At 55.4% G+C, this 19,542-nt stretch overlaps 1 protein-coding gene across 1 annotated transcript in view; it reads left to right on the top strand.

Annotated features, from left to right (window-relative positions):
• The first annotated feature begins 204 nt into the window (after positions 1-204).
• The window catches only part of PADI4 (peptidyl arginine deiminase 4), a 32,451-nt gene continuing 13,113 nt past the window's right edge, over positions 205-19,542 (top strand). The window contains exons 1-10 of the mRNA XM_068967028.1: positions 205-296; positions 5,605-5,785; positions 7,892-7,958; positions 9,470-9,537; positions 11,411-11,508; positions 12,902-13,047; positions 14,969-15,147; positions 15,307-15,410; positions 16,310-16,421; positions 18,544-18,651. Of these exons, the coding sequence (XP_068823129.1) occupies positions 205-296; positions 5,605-5,785; positions 7,892-7,958; positions 9,470-9,537; positions 11,411-11,508; positions 12,902-13,047; positions 14,969-15,147; positions 15,307-15,410; positions 16,310-16,421; positions 18,544-18,651 (1,155 nt within the window). The remainder of the gene's footprint in view (positions 297-5,604; positions 5,786-7,891; positions 7,959-9,469; positions 9,538-11,410; positions 11,509-12,901; positions 13,048-14,968; positions 15,148-15,306; positions 15,411-16,309; positions 16,422-18,543; positions 18,652-19,542) is intronic.

Genomic DNA, 19,542 nt, shown 5'->3' with positions numbered 1-19,542 from the left:
GTCCTGGCATCAGCGCCAAACTGGGTCCCGGGCCTGGGGGCAGCTCCAGGACAGAGGAGGGGCCGGGGAGACACCGCCGGCCCTGGGGGAGGAAGGGTTGAACCACAAACCGCAGGCGCTGACTCACGGCCTCCGCTGGGTGCTGGGCAGATAAAAGCAGCAGCCCCGGGGCCTCCTGCAGCCACAGGGACGCACAGGCCAGCGATGGCCTGGGGCACGGTGGTCCACGTGGCCCCGGGGCAGCCCACCCAGGCCGTGTGTGTGCTGGGCACCGAGACGCAGCTGGATGTCTACAGGTGAGCAGGGGACGTTCTGGGGCCACGGGCAGCTCTGGGGCTGTGGGTGAATGCCTTCTGCTGCCACACGAGGGGTTTGGCTCAAGCGGCGGCCACTGCCGGGGAGAAGCCGGAGGGCCGAGAGCCGAGTGGCCCCGGGACTCCCCTGGACTCAAGGCAGCGGCTCATCGCCACAGATGAGCAGGGCTTCCCCAGGGCCTCACCGCACAGGAAACCTGGTAGGGCAAGCAGGACCACATCCTCTCACGCTTGAGGCTGTGAAGCGCAGAGAGGTCCTGTGACTCGCCCAAGGTTGCACAGTGCATGGATCCTGGGAACGAGTCTGGCCTCCGGATCTCACAGCCCCGGCCCAGCTCCCCTTGCACTGGGCTGCCCTGCGCTGCTCAGTCAAGCCTCCCTCCGTGGGTGTGCAATAGCGCGGGCATGATGAGACAGGTTCTGGCATGGAACGGCGGAGGCGGAGGCCTGGCCCTGCTACTGGTTAGCTGAGATGCCCTGGGCAGCTGGGCCTCAGTTTCTTCATCTGTGAAATGGGGATTATACCCACTTTGTAGGGTGCTTGCAGGGATTAAGTGTGGAAGCCTTGAAAATGTCTGTTGTGTACTCACTACAGTGCTGGACCTGCCCCGGTGGTGGATCTTCTGTTCATTCATTCCTTTGACAAATGCTAACTGAACCCCTGTTGTAGCCAAGCCCCGTGCCAGGCTCTAGCTAAACAGGGAGGTCTAAGCTGCTCGTGGTGGGCACGGCTGGGCCGTTGCTGTTGTCGGTGGGCATGGTGCCAGCCTCCAGCTTCCGCCGCCACAGGTGAGCAGCTGTGCTTCTAGAACAGTGCCCAGAGGACAGTTTGGCACACTGCCTTGAGTGTCACTTGCCTCCTGAAGCGGGGCAGCAAACCGCAGGAAGTGTCTGGGGCCTCCTGGGGACATGGAGGCTGGCAGGAGGCCGAGAGGGTGAGGACTGAGGGGGGAGGAGGCCCACCATCATCCGGGCCACCCTGCGCCAGGGCAGTCTGTCCATCGAGCCCGGGGTTCCAGCCCCGCTGGCTCACACGGTCACGGTGACACTCACGTCACGCTTGGCACACACAGCTCAGTCAACCCCCCGTGAGGAAGGCAGCGCTGTCCCCATTTTACAGAAGAGGAAGCTTGTTTTTACCAGTTACCTTTCCGTTGTCCATTTTTCTCTGTACTTGCCTTTTTGAAGGAAATTTTCCTGTTCTCTTGAAAACTTTCTGCATTTTCTCCATGTATGGAAATTTATGGACTTTATTTCTATTCTTCTGGTGAACACCTTTCCATTTTAACAATAAAATGTTGGAAGTAAAAGCTGCTCAGTCGTGTCCAACCCTTTGCCGCCACGTGGCCTGTGCCCCACCAGGCTCCTCTGTTCATGGGGTTCTCCAGGCAAGAGTACTGGAGTGGGTTGCCATGCCCTCCTCCAGGGGATCTTCCCAACTCAGGGATGAAACCTGGGTCTCCCACATGGCAAGCAGATTCTTTACCATCTGAGCCACCAGGGGTTAAACACTATCTTAATCCTCTCTTCAATCAAGCACCTCGGAATATTTTAACTCTCATTACCCCTCCCAATTTACATTCTGCCTTTTTTCTTAATGTCACAATTTTGATATTTTTATAAACTTTTAAAATACAGACAATACTCTTTAGATTAACCAAAGTATTTACCATTTTACTTGCTCACCATTCTTCCTTGCACCCAGATGCTTCCAACATTAGATATCTTCTTCTTAAGGTATACTTCTTAAAGTGTATCTTTAGAAGTTGCTTTGGTGAAAATGCATTGGTTTTAAATTAAAATGCCAGTTCTTCATCTGAAAACGTTTTTATTAAAATATAACTTTATGTACACAAATAACAGTTAACAGTTATTTTTTCAAGATACTTTGAAGATGTTATTTAACTGTCTTCTGGATTTCATTACTGTTGTTGAGAAGTCTACTTTCAATCTAATTATGAAGCAGGGAAAAGACTAATAGAGTTTTGCCAAGAAAATGCACTGGTGATAGCAAACACCCTCCTCCAACAACACAAGAGAAGACTCTACACATGGACATCACCAGATGGTCAACACCAAAATCAGACTGATTATATTCTATGCAGCCAAAGATGGAGAAGCTCTATACAGTCAACAAAAACAAGACCAGGAGCTGACTGTGGCTCAGATCATGAACTCCTTATTACCAAATTCAGACTGAAATTGAAGAAAGTAGGGAAAACCGCTAGACCATTCAGGTATGAACTAAATCAAATCCCTTATGATTATACAGTGGAAGTGAGAAATAGATTCAAGGGCCTAGATCTGATAGATAGAGTGCCTGATGAACTATGGAATGAGGTTCGTGACATTGTACAGGAGACAGGGATCAAGACCATCCCCATGGAAAAGAAATGCAAAAAAGCAAAATGGCTGTCTGGGGAGGCCTTACTAATAGCTGTGAAAAGAAGAGAGGCGAAAAGCAAAGGAGAAAAGGAAAGATATAAGCATCTGAATGCAGAGTTCCAAAGAATAGCAAGAAGAGATAAGAAAGCCTTCTTCAGTGATCAATGCAAAGAAATGGAGGAAAAGAACAGAATGGGAAAGACCAGAGATCTCTTCAAGAAAATCAGAGATACCAAGGGAACATTTCATGCAAAGATGGGCTCGATAAAGGACAGAAATGGTATGGACCTAACAGAAGCAGAAGATATTAAGAAGAGGTGGCAAGAATACACAGAAGAACTGTACAAAAAGGATCTTCATGACCCGGATAATCACGGTGGTGTGATCATTCACCTAGAGCCAGACATCCTGGAATGTGAAGTCAAGTGGGCCTTAGAAAGCATCACTATGAACAAAGCTAGTGGAGGTGATGGAATTCCAGTTGAGCTATTTCAAATCCTGAAAGATGATGCTATGAAAGTGCTGCACTCAATATGCCAGCAAATTTGGAAAACTCAGCAGTGGCCACAAGACTGGAAAAGGTCAGTTTTCATTTCAATCCCAAAGAAAGGCAATGCCAAAGAATGCTCAAACTACTGCACAATTGCACTCATCTCACATGCTAGTAAAGTAATGCTCAAAATTCTCCAAGCCAGGCTTCAGCAATACGTGAACCGTGAACTTTCTGATGTTCAAGCTGGTTTTAGAAAAGGCAGAGAAACCAGAGATCAAATTGCCAACATCCACTGGATCATAAAAAAAGCAAGAGAGTTCCAGAAAAAACATCTATTTCTGCTTTATTGACTATGCCAAAGCCTTTGACTGTGTGGATCACAATAAACTGTGGAAAATTCCTCAAGAGATGGGAATACCAGACCACCTAACCTGCCTCTTGAGAAACCTGTATGCAGGCCAGGAAGCAACAGTTAGAACTGGACATAGAACAACAGACTGGTTCCAAACAGGAAAAGGAGTACGTCAAGGCTGTATATTGTCACCCTGCTTATTTAACTTCTATGCAGAGTACATCATGAGAAACACTGGGCTGGAAGAAGCACAAGCTGGAATCAAGATTGCCGGGAGAAATATCAATAACCTCAGATATGCAGACATCACCCTTATGGCAGAAAGTGAAGAGGAGCTAAACAGCCTCTTGATGAAAGTAAAAGAGGAGAGTGAAAATGTTGGCTTAAAGCTCAACATTCAGAAAACGAAGATCATGACATCCGGTCCCATCACTTCATGGCAAATAGATGGGGAAACAGTGGAACCAGTGTCAGACTTTATTTTTGTGGGCTCCAAAATCACTGCAGATGGTGAGTACAGCCATGAAATTAAAAGACGCTTACTCCTTGGAAGAAAAGTGATGACCAACCTAGATAGCATATTCAAAAGCAGAGATATTACTTTGCCGACTAAAGTCCATGTAGTCAAGGATATGGTTTTTCCACTGGTCGTGTATGGATGTGAGAGTTGGACTGTGAAGAAGGCTGAGCGCCGAAGAATTGATGCTTTTGAACTGTGGTGTTGGAGAAGACTCTTGAGAGTCCCTTGGACTGCAAGGAGATCCAACCAGTCTGTTCTGAAGGAGACCAGTCCTGGGTGTTCATTGGAAGGACTGATGCTGAGGCTGAAACTCCAGTACTTTGGCCACCTCATGCGAAGAGTTGACTCATTGGAAAAGACTCTGATGCTGGGAGGGATTGAGGGCAGGAGGAGAAGGGGACGACTGAGGATGAGATGGCTAGATGGCATCACTGACTTGATGGATGCAAGTCTGAGTGAAGATGGTGATGGACAGGGAAGCCTGGCATGCTGCGATTCATGGGGTCGCAAAGAGTCGCACAGGACGGAGCGACTGAACTGAACTGATTATTCCTTAATGGGCGACCAGACTTTTCTTCTTTCCGGAAACCTGTAAGATCTGTTTGTCTTTGGTTTTCTTAACTGCGGTGAGATGTGTTTGTCTGCAGGTGTACACAAGTGTGTATGTGCACATACAGAGGGGAACCATTGACAACTCCTGTTACTTTCCGTATCTCAGCAATGCATCAAAGAGTATATTCTAAGAACTTCCCTGGTGGTCCTGTGGTTGAGAACCCGCCTTGCAATGCAGGGGACGCAAGTTCGATCCCAGGTCTGGGAACTAAAGTCCCATATGCTGAGTCTCCTGAGCCTGAGGGCCACAACTAGCCCCAAAGCAGCCACATAAAGAAACTGAATAAGTGTTTAAACAAGACTGTGCTCTAACCACGAGCCAGCTGCTTTCTAGAGCACGGCCTACCACGACTCCAGAAACAGAAGCTCGTGTGATTCTTCACGTGTGCACAGCCCCATGTGTGCACGTCTGTGTGCAAACCTCGGGGTGTGCGCCTCACTCTCCGCACACACCCGTGCGTGTGCCTTGGTGTGCCCCTTCCCAGTTCAAGAATCAGTCCTCCGGGTCAGGGGTTTCCTTTCTGCTCCTCACTGTCTCCTGTGGGCACGCGTGCGTGCTAAGTCGCTCAGCCGTGTCCGACTCTCTGTGGCCCCGTGGACTGTAGCCCGCCAGGCCCCTCTGTCCATGGGATTCTCCAGGCAGGAACACTGGAGGGGGTTGCCACGCCCTCCTCCAGGGCATCTTCCCGACCCAGGGACCGCCCTCGCGTCTCTTATGTCTCAGCGTTGGCAGGCAGGTTCTTTACCACCACGCCCCTGGGGAAGCCTGCTGCCCCCTGAAAACCTCCTTATTACCACCGGTCAGGGTCAGTCTGCCTGCCTTGTGGTGTCTGCACTGGCAGCAAGGGAGGAGCCCTGGGGCCAGCCGCAGTAGGCTGGGCTCCGCCTCACCGCCTCCGTCTGTCCTCCCCGTCTGTCTCCTCCACAGCTCTGCCCCCAAGGGCTCCACATCCTTCAGCATCACCGCCTCCCCAGGAGTGGTCGTGAAGGTCGCCCACAGGCCTCCAGCCAAGAAGAGTCCCACAGGCTCGTCCCAGTGGCCCCTGGAGCCCGGCCTGGACGTGAGCCTGAAGCTGAGTGCGGCCAGCGAGAGCACAGGGGACCAGCAGGTGAGGGCAGCGCGGGGCCGGGAGGCGGGGCGGCCAGCAGGTCCCGACAGGCCCGCCCCTCGGCCCGTCCGGGGTCAGCAGGTCCTAACAGGTCGGCCTGTCCAGCATCGACCCGCGGCCTCCCCACTCTCAGAGCCTGCTTGTCTCCAACAGAACTCATGATAGCTTGTTCCACCCATAGCATCCTCACATCGAGATGTCGGGGGCTCACGGAGGTCAGGGTTTTGATTAAATTTATTCATCCAGCAAATGTTTAATAATCGCCTTCTCTGTGCTGGGCACTGTCAGACCCTCAAGATTTTAATGAGCAAGAAGGTGAGATCGCAGCCCCTATGGTGCTCACAGCCCATGGGCGAGAGCGTCAGACAATACGAATGGCTAGGAACGGGGTGTCCGCTGGGAGGCGCATGGTCCAGCAGCCCCGGGAAACTGGCCCTGGCCTTGCACTTAACTTCTTAGGCTGCTGTAACACAGGGCCACGGTTTTAAAGCAACAGAAACCTGTTCTCTCACATTTCTGGAGGACAGAAGTCTGAAATCAGGTGTCAGCAGGACTGTGTTCTTTGGAATCAGTTCTTTGCCTCTTCCCGCTGCTGCTGGCTGCGGGATCCCGGGACTGATGGCTCCAGTCTCTGCCCCCGGGGCCCGCCCCTCCTTCTCAGTCCCTCTCTGCTTCCTTGGCAGGACGCTTGTCACTGGACTCAAGGCCTGTCTGGATAACACAGGATGATCTCAAGGTCCTTAATTACATCCGCAAACATCTTTTTTTCCCCCCAAATGGGGTCACATTCACAGGATCCAGGGATAGGACGTGGACATGTCTTTTGGGGAATCACCGTTTAACCCGCTGTACTCACATTGACTATAGATGGATAATCAGGGCCCTCCGGAGGTTCTCACACATAGATCTGGGCCAATAACCACTTGTTCCCAGCAGGGGAGGTCAAACAGTCCCTCCCCAGGGGCAGAGAGTTGTTTCTTGTTGTAGGAACACAGACCTTGGGCATCAAAGCTGCTCAGCGAGTGAGTAATCAGGGGATGCTTCCTGGAAGAAGTGGCAAGCTGAAGGGTGCTGTGAATGACCTATTTAAGAGGGGTAAAGAGGAGCTAGAGCTCAGCATAGAGGATGTGGCCTCGGTGCGCACTGCGGATAGGAGAGGGTGAGATGTATGTCGGGGAAGCTGAAAAAGGCTTGTATGGAGAGAAAGGAGCGGGAAGAGAGGGAGCCAGTGTCAGAGGGTTGGCATCCAGGACCTCTTTCTCTTGGGGCAACAGGAACCTTTCATGCAGGAGCAGCGAGACCGTAAACGTACATTGGTAAGACCCACTGGCTGCAGTGAGTGAGTCGATTAGATCTAGGCAGGGCGGCTGGTCAGGAGGTGGACGGTTTAGACGCAAGGTGACGGCAGCTGCGACGTTTCTCTGGGTGCCCACCATCCACAGGGCAGGTCCAGACGCCTCAGTGTGGCCCCCGGGAGCTCCGCTTCCTCTGGGGGCAGCTCTTGGGTTTTGCTCTGGGGAACTCCCCTCCACCCTCTTGCTTGGGAGCGTGGTTCCTGATGCTCGGCCAGACGGGGCCCATCGGATGGGTTCTCCCTGGACTTGGAGCCTTGGGAGACGGGGGCTGGTGTTTCTCGATCTCAATGGCATCTGCCCTGAAGAGGCCAGCCCTGCTCAAAGCCCCTGCTCCCCGATCCCTGGAGGCTGGGGCCCAGCCTTCCCCAGTCTGCTTCCTCAGGCCTCCTCCCTGCCCCTGCTGGCCAGCGCTCCCCGCGGCTGTCACCCCAGCCTCCCTCTCACGCGTCTCCCATCACACCCCCAACCGCTGGACTCCTGCGGTCCCTCCTGGAGCCCCTCAAAGGGTGCCTCCCGACACCAGGCAGGCAGACCAGGCCCCGGGCCCCGGCTCCTGAAGGACCCCCTTCTACGCATCACAGTCACTTGGGGGTGTTGCTGCCCCTCCAGCGCCATGCACCGGGGCGTTCCCAATAGGCTGGGAGCCCCTTCCTCGTCTCCTCGGCACCCCGCTCCGAGCCGGCGCGTAGCAGGCCGTTTGGTGTCTGTTGAGTGACTAAGGACGTCATTCGGGTTCGCTCCTGTTCCGCAGGTTCAGATTTCGTACCATGGACCCGCGCCCACCCCGGTTGAGGCCCTGCTCTACATCACTGGGGTCGGTAAGTGGTGCCCAGCAGCTCGGAGCTCAGCCCCCTCCCCTCCACACACCCCACGCAGGAGAGACTACACCCCGACGCTTACTCGAGACCAAGTGGAGAAAAGAAGCATTTCTAGACAGCCACACATCTGGTCGCTCGTAAACATTCCTTCCCCAGGCAGTGAGCACAAACACAGCTGGAGGCAGGGCGTTTGCAGGGAGGTTCAATCACATGTCAGTGTTTTACTTCCCAGCTTAGGAAGTGGCATGTGGATTTTTGACATATGAGTCTCTATACCTTTTTGAAACCTCAAATATTTATGAGAAAAATAGATGATACTGTCTTATACAATAACATAGACCAGGATCCCCCAAATGATTTACATCCCACCTTCACCATTTTTGCCATGTCAGTGATCTGTACTCAGATTTATTTAGTATTCTTCTTCAAATAAATTATGTTTGAACTTGCCTTCATATTGGACAATAATATCATAATACCAGCATTATTTAAATGTACATTAAATATATGAACAGCATATGAAGGTTTCATTCATTTATTTCATAGTAAGTGTAATTTATTTATTTCATTAATAAATATGAATATAAATAAATTCCATTCATTATTTCACTAAAACACATTTTAATAATTTTATTATTATTATTTAGCACTTACTCTATGCTGGACAGAGTGCCAAGACTTTACATTTAAACCTTACAACAGTCCAGTGAAATTGCCACTATCATCCCATTTTACAGGTGAGGAAACTGAGGTACAAGAGGTAAAGAGACTTGCCCAAGACCACACAGCTGGTTAGCCAAGGAGCCAGGACGTTCTGGCCACCGAGTGCTGTGCACTCTGGCCCAACATTGACTCACGGCCGTGTGTGTGTTTACAAGGTCATCCAGGCCAATCTCATTCTGTGACCTCATAAGGTCACCGCACAATTATCACTGGAATGGTCACGTTGCCGAGTGTTCTGGTGAGGGGAAGGCATATGCTTTCTCACCCCTGCCATGTGGACAGAGCAGGTATGTCTGAGGCTGTGATTTGTCCCACAGCACACAGATCAGAAAGTCAGGTGGGACCGAAGCAACCACTGTGCCCCCTGCTGCAAGCTCAGCGGGGGCTGAAGGTGGGCCAGAGGTTTCTGTGAGGGGGCAAGGTGTCCTTGCAGGAGCTTTGCCTCATACACCCATTGGGGTGGCTGGGAACTCTTTCTGAAGCCCTGGGGTGGGGGCGCATGGGGCAGACAGGCAGGGTCTGGTTGGCATCCTGGTTGTGGCATGGCCTCCCACCCAAAGAGGATGCCTGTGGTCAGGAGCCCCTGCTCTTCTGCCTGAATTACAGCCAGACTTCTTGGGGGACATGGGGAGTCTTACACCCTGTGTCTCCTCTGAAGGGGAGGCAAAAAAACCTTCGTGCAGGTACGCCTCCTGGGGAAAGGACTGTCCATCTGGGGCCAGACCAAGTGCCCCACCCTTGGTCTGGTATCCTCACCAACACTCTCCTCTTATTTGCTGGGATTTCAGAAATCTCCTTGAGTGCAGACATCAGCCGCACTGGCAAAATGAAGCCCACGGGCAGCGTGAAGAACCAGGTACGCACGCACAGCTTGACCTCAACCTGGCCCTGAATGGCCTCCTGACTCTGCTGGGCTCGCCTTACACGCCCCCTGGTGGTGATGGGATGAACAGCAGTGTGCTTCCTATATCCATGTCAATAGGCCAAGAAATACAAGTTTAGGGAGAAAAAGAAAATTAAAACCGGCAATACCATTATTGCTTTGGTTTATATAGGCCCCATCGAGTCTACAAAACTACATTTTCATGATTGTACATTCAGAGAACCTGTCATCCCACAAACCGAAAGCTAGATTCACCCAGTTCATGCACAGCAGAGAAAATTTGCAGGCAGGTCAGGACCCTGGCCCCAAAATCTAGGCTGTGGAGAATTCCCTCATGGCCCAGTAGCTAGGACTCCACGCTTCCACTGCAGGGGTCCTAGGTTCAATCCCCAGCTGGAGAACTAAGATCCCACACGTGGGACTTCCCAGTAATAATGAATTCACCCGCCAACGCAGGAGACATAAGAGATGGGGGTTCAATCCCTGGGTCAGGAAGATCCCCTGGAGGAGGGCACGGCAACCCACTCCAGCATTCTTGCCTGGAAAATCCCACGGACAGAGGAGCCTGGCGGGCTGCAGTCCATGGGGTCACAAAGAGTCAGACACGACTGAACGAGTGAACAGCAACAACGTGCCTCATAGCATGGCCAAAAGAATCCCCTGTGCTAGAGTTTAGCGGCTGGTGGGCAAGGTTCACACGGGGGGAACAATAGAGAAAAGAGGCAGTGGTTGGCAGAGGGAAGGGGGTGGGTGGGGCAGGGAGTGTAGGCTGCAGAAATGTAGGGTGGTGGGATACACAGGCGACGAGTTGCCTTAAACCTCAGGATAAACCTCGTGGTGTCCCTGAAGCCCCAAAGCTGCCTGCACATTTTTATGCTGATCTGGACTTTAATTAACCAATTAATTTTTTTTTGGTCACGCTGCACAGCTTGCAAGATCTTAGTTTCCCTGCCCCAGGCAGTGAAAATGCCGAGACCTATTCACTGGAGCATCAGGGCAATGCCAGGGCAATGCCCATACGCTGGTGTGCACTTAAGGATGACAGGACCTGTCAAAAATGAAGGTCCCCTTGTGGGATCGGCCAGCAGCGAAGGGAAGAACTGCAGCTCTGGGAGGGGAACCCGCCCTCTGTCTTTCCCAAATTGCAGTCATCCCCTGGGGCAGAACGCTCTGCTACAAACAGAGGACGGCATCACCGTTCAGATCCTTGATGGGAGGGCCGCTCCATTTGCTTTCATCTTCGCAGAGATAGCAGCCAGCTGCTGAGAATAGTGCCCACACTTTCAGGAAAGAGTTAATTAAGAGTTCTCATAAGAGGAACGATTTAGATCCGAATCTTGACACAAACGTTTAGCTCAGTTTGGTTTGGCAATCCAACAGTTTTTAAAAGCTGTTGAAATCAGTTTTACTGTCTTGGCCTCCTAACTTCATTTTTTAAAAATTTTTAAAGATTTTTTTTTTTATGTGGACCTTTTTAAAGTCTTTATTGAGTATGTTACAGTATTGCTTCTGTTTAACGTTTAGACTTTTTTGGCTGCGAGGCATGTGGGGTCTTAGCCCCTCCTCAAGGGATCAAACCCACACCCCCGGCACCGGAAGGCAAAGTCTTAGCCACTGAACCACCAGGGAGGTCCCTTGGGCTCCATTTTTAAAATGGATGAACTGAGTTTGCTTATGACTTTGGGGGGAGGCAAAAGTCCACTCTCGGGACCAGAACACTACCTGATGTGGGAGCGAGGTGTGTAAACCATTCAAGACTGCGAGGTGCCAGGCAAGGCGGGGGCTTCCCCAGGAGAGGGAGGGGCACACACGCTCCTAAGTGTGCCCGTTTCTGCTGGGTCCACAGAGGGCCTGGACCTGGGGCCCCCGTGGGCAGGGCGCCATCCTGCTGGTGAACTGTGACAGAGACAACCCCAACTCTTCTGCCGTGGACTACCAGGATGAGCAGCTTGACGACAACGGTAAAGACCCCCAAGATCTAGCGGAAATAGGGTTTTTTGTCTTTTTGTAAGGTCTTTCGTCCTGAGCCTGGCAACAGTCCTCAGAAATCAGGCTTATTGGAAGCATGCTCTTGTTAGCACACGGGTTATGTAGGTGAAGGAATGAACAAGGGTCCTGAGAGGGCAAGTGACCCGCCCAAGGTCACACAGCAGCCAGGGGAGGGCTGGGAGCAATGCCTAGTGTCCCAGTGCCTCCTCCAGGGCCGTTTCCATCTCCAGCCTGTTGCCTAATGCAAACTTCTGCTCTCAGCTCAAGCCTGGGGCCTCAAATAATTTAAGACAAAAGCCTGACTAGAGCCCCAAACTCAGGTGAGAGCGACTCTGAGCCCTGGCCAGACTGGGCACTGCTCTAACCAGTTCAGAACTATTAACTTAATTGATCCTTCAGAAGTATGTATGGTTCTCATTCCCACTTTACAGATGGGAAAACCAAGATACAGGAAGTTAAGCAATTTGCTCCGGGTCACACAGCCAGTAAGCGTGTGGCTCAGGATTTGAGCCCGGGCATCCTGGCACTGGGGCAGGTTTAGGAGCCCTGCTGGCACACCTCCGAGTGGTGGCCAGGATGGGAGACGCACGGCCCAGGTGCACTGGAGGAGGGCGCCCAGGGAGTGAGGTCGTTTGGCCAGGGCAGCAGCTACTGCCTTCCTGCGGGAGTTGCTAGAATGGCCTAGCTGGATGCAGTTTGAAGTTGCGGGCAGTTGGCGTGTCCTGATGCCAGGGAGCAGCGTCTCCATGGTGCCTGGCACACACATACCTGTATGGACCCTCCCAGGATGCAAGGTGCTATAATTCGGGCTTTGCGCCTGTGACTGCACCCTTTCCGCGCGGGCTCTGTGCCTAGCCCTGCGTGCTGACAGGGATGCAGAGGCGTGGAGAGAAGAAACGACTCCCCAAGCTCCCACAGACCCAGGGCTCACGCCCCGCCCACTCCAGCGCCCTTAACCACGCGACTCTTATCCGGCTCTGCTCTCCCCACGTCTTTGCCAGCCACCATTCAGGCCGGTTCACCTCCCTCGCGGGCCCCGGGGAGAAGCTTCTCCACTCACTCAGTCCACAAACAATCAGTGAGCGTCTGCCTCGTGCTAGGCATTGGTCTGGACGCTTCTCAGAGCTGGGAGCAAAGCAACACGCAAGACAGATGTGGTTTCTGCCTCGCCAAGCTAGCATCCTAAGCTCATCCTGGTGGGGGAGGTCATGTCCAAACCCTGATTCGCTTTAATTCTAAAATGAAAACTGTCACTTAAAAACTGGAAAGAGCGCAAAGAAAATAAAGCCAGGTGACGAGATGAAGGGTGGTCTTGGGGGGAGGGTGGTCTCAGGGGCTGACGTCTCAGCCACGCCCTTCTCTCTCCAGACCTGGAGGACCTGTCCCTGGTGACCCTGAGCACCAAGACCCCCGGGGACTTTTTCAGCAAGCACCAGCTGGTGCTCCACGTGGCCAAATCTGAGATGGACAAAGTCAGGGTGTTTCAAGACAATGGTGAGTCACCTCTGGCTGTCACCTCACCGCCCCCCGCCAAAGGGACTCAGCCTCTCCACACCCTCCTCGGGGAAAATTCCCGAGCACCTCCCCCATGCCAGGTCCTAAGAATCGAGGAGGCAGCAGGGAGCGAGCTGGAGGGCCTCTCTGAACGGATGGGCACAGAAAGGGCACAGACAAGACCCAGGCAACAGACGGGGTCTGGTGCCAGGCGAGCGCAGAGAAGGGCCTGCCGTCCCTCCCAAGCACTGCCGAGGCTGATCGTGTGTGTCCAGCTCTTCTCTCTCTCACACACATGCACAAACACACACAGAAGACTCATTTGCAGGAGCTGTTTTGCTCTTATTTCTGAAAGCAACTGGGGTTTTTGTTTGTTTTCCTTTTTTTTTTTTTGGCCACAGCGTGTGGCATGCAAGACCCTAGTTCCCCAAGCAGGGACTGAACCCCCGCCCCCTGTGGTGGAGGTGTGGCGTCTTACCCATGGGGCTGCCGGAGAAGTTCCCACAGGGGACGCTGAATCCAAGCTGACTGCACACAACACCTGGTAACATGCAATCATTTGTTCAACAATCTGCTGGTCAGAAGCATCAGCAGCTTCTCGGTGGCTCAGGGGCCCCTGCCGCCCCGCGCTAGGTCAGCTCTAGGCACAGGGGACAGAGCAAAGAACTTAGCAGTCTCTGCCCTCGGCGGGATGGGGTGATGATATGTGAAAGATCGTTGCCTGCGGCCCCAGAAGGCGCTAAATGTGTCCTTGCAGAGAAGGGTGCAGCAAGGGAGGGGGAGAGGGCGGTCGGGGAGGCCCCCCAGAAGGTCGCTGAGCACTGGGAGACGGAGGAACATCAGGGGAAGGGCACTCTGGGGCAGGGGGTACCGCGGGTGCAAAGGCCCTGAGGTGGGCTGTGCCCACGGCTCGAGGATGCAGGGGGGCCAGTGTGCTGAGAGCACCAGGCAAGGTTTACAAGGGTGAACAGGCAGAGCAGAGAGGCCAGAGGGGCGGGGCCGACCACAGAGGCAGGAAGCGACTACTGCTTCTCGTCTGTACGGGGTGGGGGGCCTATGAGGGCTGTGCCAAGGAGCAGACCTGACTTACTTCCATTCAGACCGCAGGGATTAGACTGACATTGATTTGGCCACAAACCAACTCCTTGCCTCTGTGGAGGTATCACCCCCTCCAGGAAGCCCTCCCTGACCCTCCAGCACTCATTGCTGTCTGTGATTTTGACTGTCTTTTCCTTGCCTCTGTGGAGGCATCACCTCCTCCAGGAAGCCCTCCCTGACCCTCCAGCACTCATTGCTATCTGAGATTTTGACTGTCTTTTCCTTGCCTCTGTGGAGGCATCACCTCCTCCAGGAAGCCCTCCCTGACCCTCTAGCACTCATTGCAGTCTGAGATTTTGACTGTCTTTTCTTCTTCCTGCTGTGGCGCTGGTGGTGAAGAACCCGCCTGCCGATGCAGGAGGCATAAGAGACATGGGTTCGATCCCTGGATGGGGAAGCTCCCCTGGAGGAGGACACAGCAGCCCACTCCAGTATTCTTGCCTGGAGAATCTCACGGACTGAGAAGCCTGCTGGGCTGGGGTCCATAGGGTCGCAAAGAGTCAGACCCGACTGGAGTGACTTAACATGGACGCACTTCTCCAGTAGACCATGCGCTCCGTGCGGCCAAGGACAAAGACTGTCTCCCTGACCCTTCGGGGTCAGCTGCGAGCAGGTCAAAGGCAGGGAGTGGACGAGAGAAAGAGCGGACTATCACGTATGCTGGGCTTTCTGTAGCACTGGGTGGGACTCAGGCACCCCCATCACGCCGGTCCTGGGCCTCCATTCGGTGATGTCGCGGCTGAGGCTCAGGCCTCTCCCCCTGAGGAGGGGCTCGGGCTCCTTAGAGACAGGGACGCAGCGCTGACCCCCTGCTCGCTCCCAGGGGGCCGGCAGCCCTCCCGGTACAGCGCGGTCCTGGGGCCGGGGCGCCCGTGTCACCTGCTGGAGCTCCCGGGCGGCCGGCGCAGCGCGCACTTCTACGTGGAGGGCCTGGCCTTCCCCGACGCCAGCTTCCCGGGGCTCGTTTCCCTCCACCTCTCCCTGCTGGACGCGTCCAACCCGGTAGGCGCGGTTGGGGGTTGGCGGGGGCGGGGTGGGGGGGCGTGGCGGGGAGGTGCTGGGGGTGGTGCTGGGCTTCCAGGCCCCGGCCCAGCTGGGGAGGGGCTCCCCGCGCACCTGGCTGCTCTCACAGCCCCTCTCTCGCCCTCCCCCCCGCCGCAGGAGCTCCCCCAAAGCCTGCTTTTCCAGGACAGCGTGGTCTTCCGTGTGGCCCCCTGGATCATGACCCCCAACACCCAGCCCCCGAAGGAGGTGTACGTGTGCAGGTGAGGGGCCCTGGAGGGCCGGGGCGGGGCCCAGACACACACACACACCCCCCAGGGAGACCCTGGAGCAGGACCCCGGGGCGCTTCGTGCCCCGCGGCGTGGATGGGGGCAGGGGTGCTCCCGCTGCGCCGGCTGAGGGCGGGGCTTGTTTGGCGCCGCAAGCGGACAGGGAAGTCATCGTGGGCGCTGTTTCCCTGCCACTCTTCGCCCCGAGCATCCTGAGGGTGGCTTTAGCGCCGGGGGGCCTTTGGACTTCGCCAGACCCGGAAGATGAGAGCTCTGGTCCTCCGGGCGAGGCCTCCGGGCTCCCACGAGGGCGGCCCTGCACGCGGAACCCGGGCACTCATTTCCAACGCCCGTTCCTGACCAACCTCTGAGCTCGCGTTCTCCATCCTGGGGCAGGGCACGCGGCAGGGGGCCCTGGGCGTCCATCCCGCGGCTAGGGAGCCCCTGATAACCACGCAGGGCCCCGGGGGGGCCTTCCCCCCGCCCCTTCCTGCCACCTGGGGGAAGGAGGGCTGCGAGTGTAACCTAGTGGTCAGGACGCAGCCTGGAAGCCAGCAAGGCCTGGACCTGAAAGCGCGTGGCGTGACCTTGACGCTCACCTCCACGCTCTGCTTTCTGCTCGCTGGAAGGGTGCCTGCTGGTCCCCTCCTGGGTTGTCAGCAGAGCTCAGGGAAACAGCATGCTCAGAGCAGACAGACGGGGCAAGCGGGGGTCTCCATCGGGCTCCAGGGGTCTCGAAGCACCCACCGCGGGGCTCCCGTCCTGTGTCCTGGCCTCAGCTCCTGCGCCTGCTCCACCCTTAGTCCAGCCCGCCTCCTCAGAGCCCAGCCAAGGCCGCTGGGTGTGGAATCAGGGGCCCCGAGGACCTTTTCTTTCTTCCTGATCTTTCTAGGTTATTTGAAAACGAGGACTTCCTGATGTCACTGACCGCGCTGGCCAAGAAAGCCAAGTGCAAGCTGACTGTCTGTGCGCAGGACGAGAGCGTGAATGACCGGTGGATGCAGGTGTGTGCCCTCGGGGCAGGCGGGCTGGGCGCGGGAGGCACACCCCGAGGGTCAAGGGGCACGGGGCCCCGGCTCCACAGGCTTGGCCCGCACCCCGCTGGCCACCCTTCCTTGGCCGGCGAGGGAGTTAAGAGCCTCCCAGGGTCCCCGCAGACGGGGGAGGCTCAGGAAAGCGACCCTACTGACATTTAAACGGCCTGCTAGCCGTGTCACCAAGATGACCTTCCTGCTTGAAAACTCTCAGACGACCTCAGGAAACTGAACAAATGCTGCAGCGCTCGGGGGCTGGGGCTCCAGCGGCCACTCCAGCAGCCCTGCCTCCAGGCAGGCCACCCCGGGCTCAGCTCCCAGGCCAGGCCGCCTGGGGCTCAGCCTCCAGGCCGGGCCGCCCCGGGCTCAGCCTCCAGGCAGGCCACCCCGGGCTCGGCCCCCAGGCCGGGCCGCCCCGGGCTCGGCTCCCAGGCCAGGCCACAGCCCTGCCCCAGCGTCTTCTGAGGCGCCCGTCTCCCCCTCAGCTACCTCCCGACCCAGTTCCCCCACGTCCACCACCCTGGATCAGCATTCCTTTCTAACCCCCAAATGTGGCCTCCCTGGTGGCTCAGACGGTAAAGAATCTGACTGCAGTGCAGAAGACCTGGGTTGAATGCCTGGGTCACAAGGATCCCTGGGTCAGGAAGAGCCCCTGGAGGAGGAATGACAACCCACTCCAGTATTCTTGCCTGGAGAATCCCATGGACAGAGGAGCCTGACGGGCTACAGTCCACGCGGTTGCAGAGTCGGACGCGACTGAAGCAGCTGACACACACACACACAACCCCCAGATAATACCCTCTCTGCCTTTCCTATCATTCCACCTGTGTTAGAGCAAACTAGATGAAATGGCTGGAACGTCACCATTTTTCATCTCAGGGAATGGCAGTTTGAACCTCCAAGATGGTTCAGCCTAATAGTGTTTTATGGCCAATATTAGGCCTGCTGGCTGGAATGCAGGCCAGCTGTGCACCCGATCCAATCTGCGCCCTCCCGTCTCTGTCCCAGGGGCTCAGCTGGGGCCTTACCCCCTCTCTTTTGGGGCAGGATTACCTCTGTCCTCCAGGCTCCAACTCAGCAGCACTCTTATTATTATTATGCATTTGTGGGCTTCCCTTGTGGCCCAGTTGGTAAAGAATCCACCTGCAATGTGCGAGATCTGGGTTCGATCCCTGGGTTGGGAAAACCCCTTGGAGAAGGGAAAGGCTACCCACTCCGGTGTTCTGGCCTGGAGAATCCCATGGACTGAGTAGTTCATGGGGACCCAGAGTCGGACATGACTGAGCAGCTCTCACTTCGCTTTCATTATTCATTTGTGTTAGGGAACCGGTGCTTCACAATGCTGTTAGTTTCTGCTCCACAGCAAAGTGAATCAGCTGTGCGTGCACACGTGCTGCGCTGCGCTCAGTCGTGTCTGACCCTTTGCAGCCCCTTGGACTGTAGCCTGCCAGGCTCCTCTGTCCATGGGATTCTCCAGACAAGGATACTGGAGTGGGTCGCCATCTGCTCCTCCAGGGCTCTTCCCGACCCAGGAAGGGAACCGGGGTCTCCTGCGCGGCGGGCAGATCCTTTACCAGCTGAGCCACAGGGAAGGCACACGTACACGTGTATCTACGCTTTCTTAGGTTCTCTTCCCATTTGGGTCGTCATGGAGCGGAGTAGAGTTCCCTGTGCCCCACTAGAACCTCTTTAAGAAGTCTCCCCTGCGCCATCCCAGCTGCGTTGGGAGCCCCCCTCTGTGTTCCCGCGGACGCCTCACCTCCCTCCCCTCCCCTCCCCTCCTAGCTCTGGGTGCTAAACGCCCAGCTCTTGGGTCGCCCCTCGAGCTCAGGGCCCATGGCTGGTACACCATGGGTCCCTGGCACCCACCAGGAGCAAGAGTGAAGGGCACCTGGGTTGATTCCTCTGCACGTGGATTCAAGTACAGGACAGTAAGCTCTGCTTTCCCAGAGCCCCTCTTCTGGGGTTGAATAACCCAGTGCATTTGCCCTTGACCCCATGGGGAGAGAGAGCAGATGGTTCTCCAGCCCCCATCCCTGCGCCAGGCGTCAGGAGCAGGTGTGACAGCCTCCCTGCCCCTCTCTCTGCGTAGGACGAGATGGAGATTGGCTACACCCAAGCCCCACACAGGACGCTGCCCGTGGTCTTTGACTCCCCGAGGAACAGAGGCCTGAAGGACTTCCCCATCAAGTGCATGCTGGTACGTGCCGCACGGGGCGGGCGCGGCGTGCACGCCCGGCTCCCGCCTCCTTCCTGGCTTCCACCCCCCGCCCCACACTGAGAGCCCGCAGGTGCGTAGGGCCGAGCAGCTGTCGCACAGGTGGAGGGGCAGTTTTTTTTTAATTGTCTGTCTATCCGTTGCTATCTTTGTTTTTAAGTTTGTGTTTCTGTGTGTGTGTGCATGCTCAGTCGTGTCCAACTCTTTGCAACCCCCTTGGCTATAGACAGCCAGCTCCTCAGTCCGTGGGATTCTCCAGGCCGGAATACTGGAGTGGGCCGTCATTTCTTCCTCCAGGGGATCTTCCCAACCCAGGGATCAAACCCAAGTCTCCTGCACTGGCAGGCGGGTTCTTTACTGCTGAGCCACCAGGGAAGCCATTTTTAAAGTTACTGTTTTATTTTAATTTTCTTTTTCAGCTGCGTGGCTTGACATGTGGGATCTTAGTGCCCTCACCAGGGATCAAACCCACACTCCGTGTGTTGGAAGCGCGGAGTCTTAGCCACTGAATCTTCAGAAAGCCTCCTCCTGGGATATTTCTGTTATGTGATGAGATATGGGCTTGCCTTTCCCAAAGCCCTTTCTGGCTGTGAGCTCGAGCTGTCCCTCAAGAAAGCCCTGCTGAGCGTGCAGGTCGGGCATGGGCACTCTTTGTTCCGCTGCAGATGCTCTTGGGGCCTCGCTGGTGTCCGGCGGTTAGGACTCTGCACTTCCACTGTTTAGGGCACAGGTTCAACCCCCAGCCAGGGAACTAAGATCCCTCATGCCCTGTGGTGTAGCCAAAAGAGAAAAAGATGCTCTTCTGCAAGGTGGGGGTAGAGCCCGGACCAGAACCTTCCTCAGCATCCAGCTGGAGGCTCTGTCTTTTGAGTG

Source organism: Capricornis sumatraensis, chromosome 3, assembly GCF_032405125.1.
Source record: "Capricornis sumatraensis isolate serow.1 chromosome 3, serow.2, whole genome shotgun sequence".
Classification (NCBI taxonomy): domain Eukaryota; kingdom Metazoa; phylum Chordata; class Mammalia; order Artiodactyla; family Bovidae; genus Capricornis; species Capricornis sumatraensis.
Note: the sequence above shows the minus strand (reverse complement) of the source record. Positions and strands in the feature narration are given on the sequence as shown.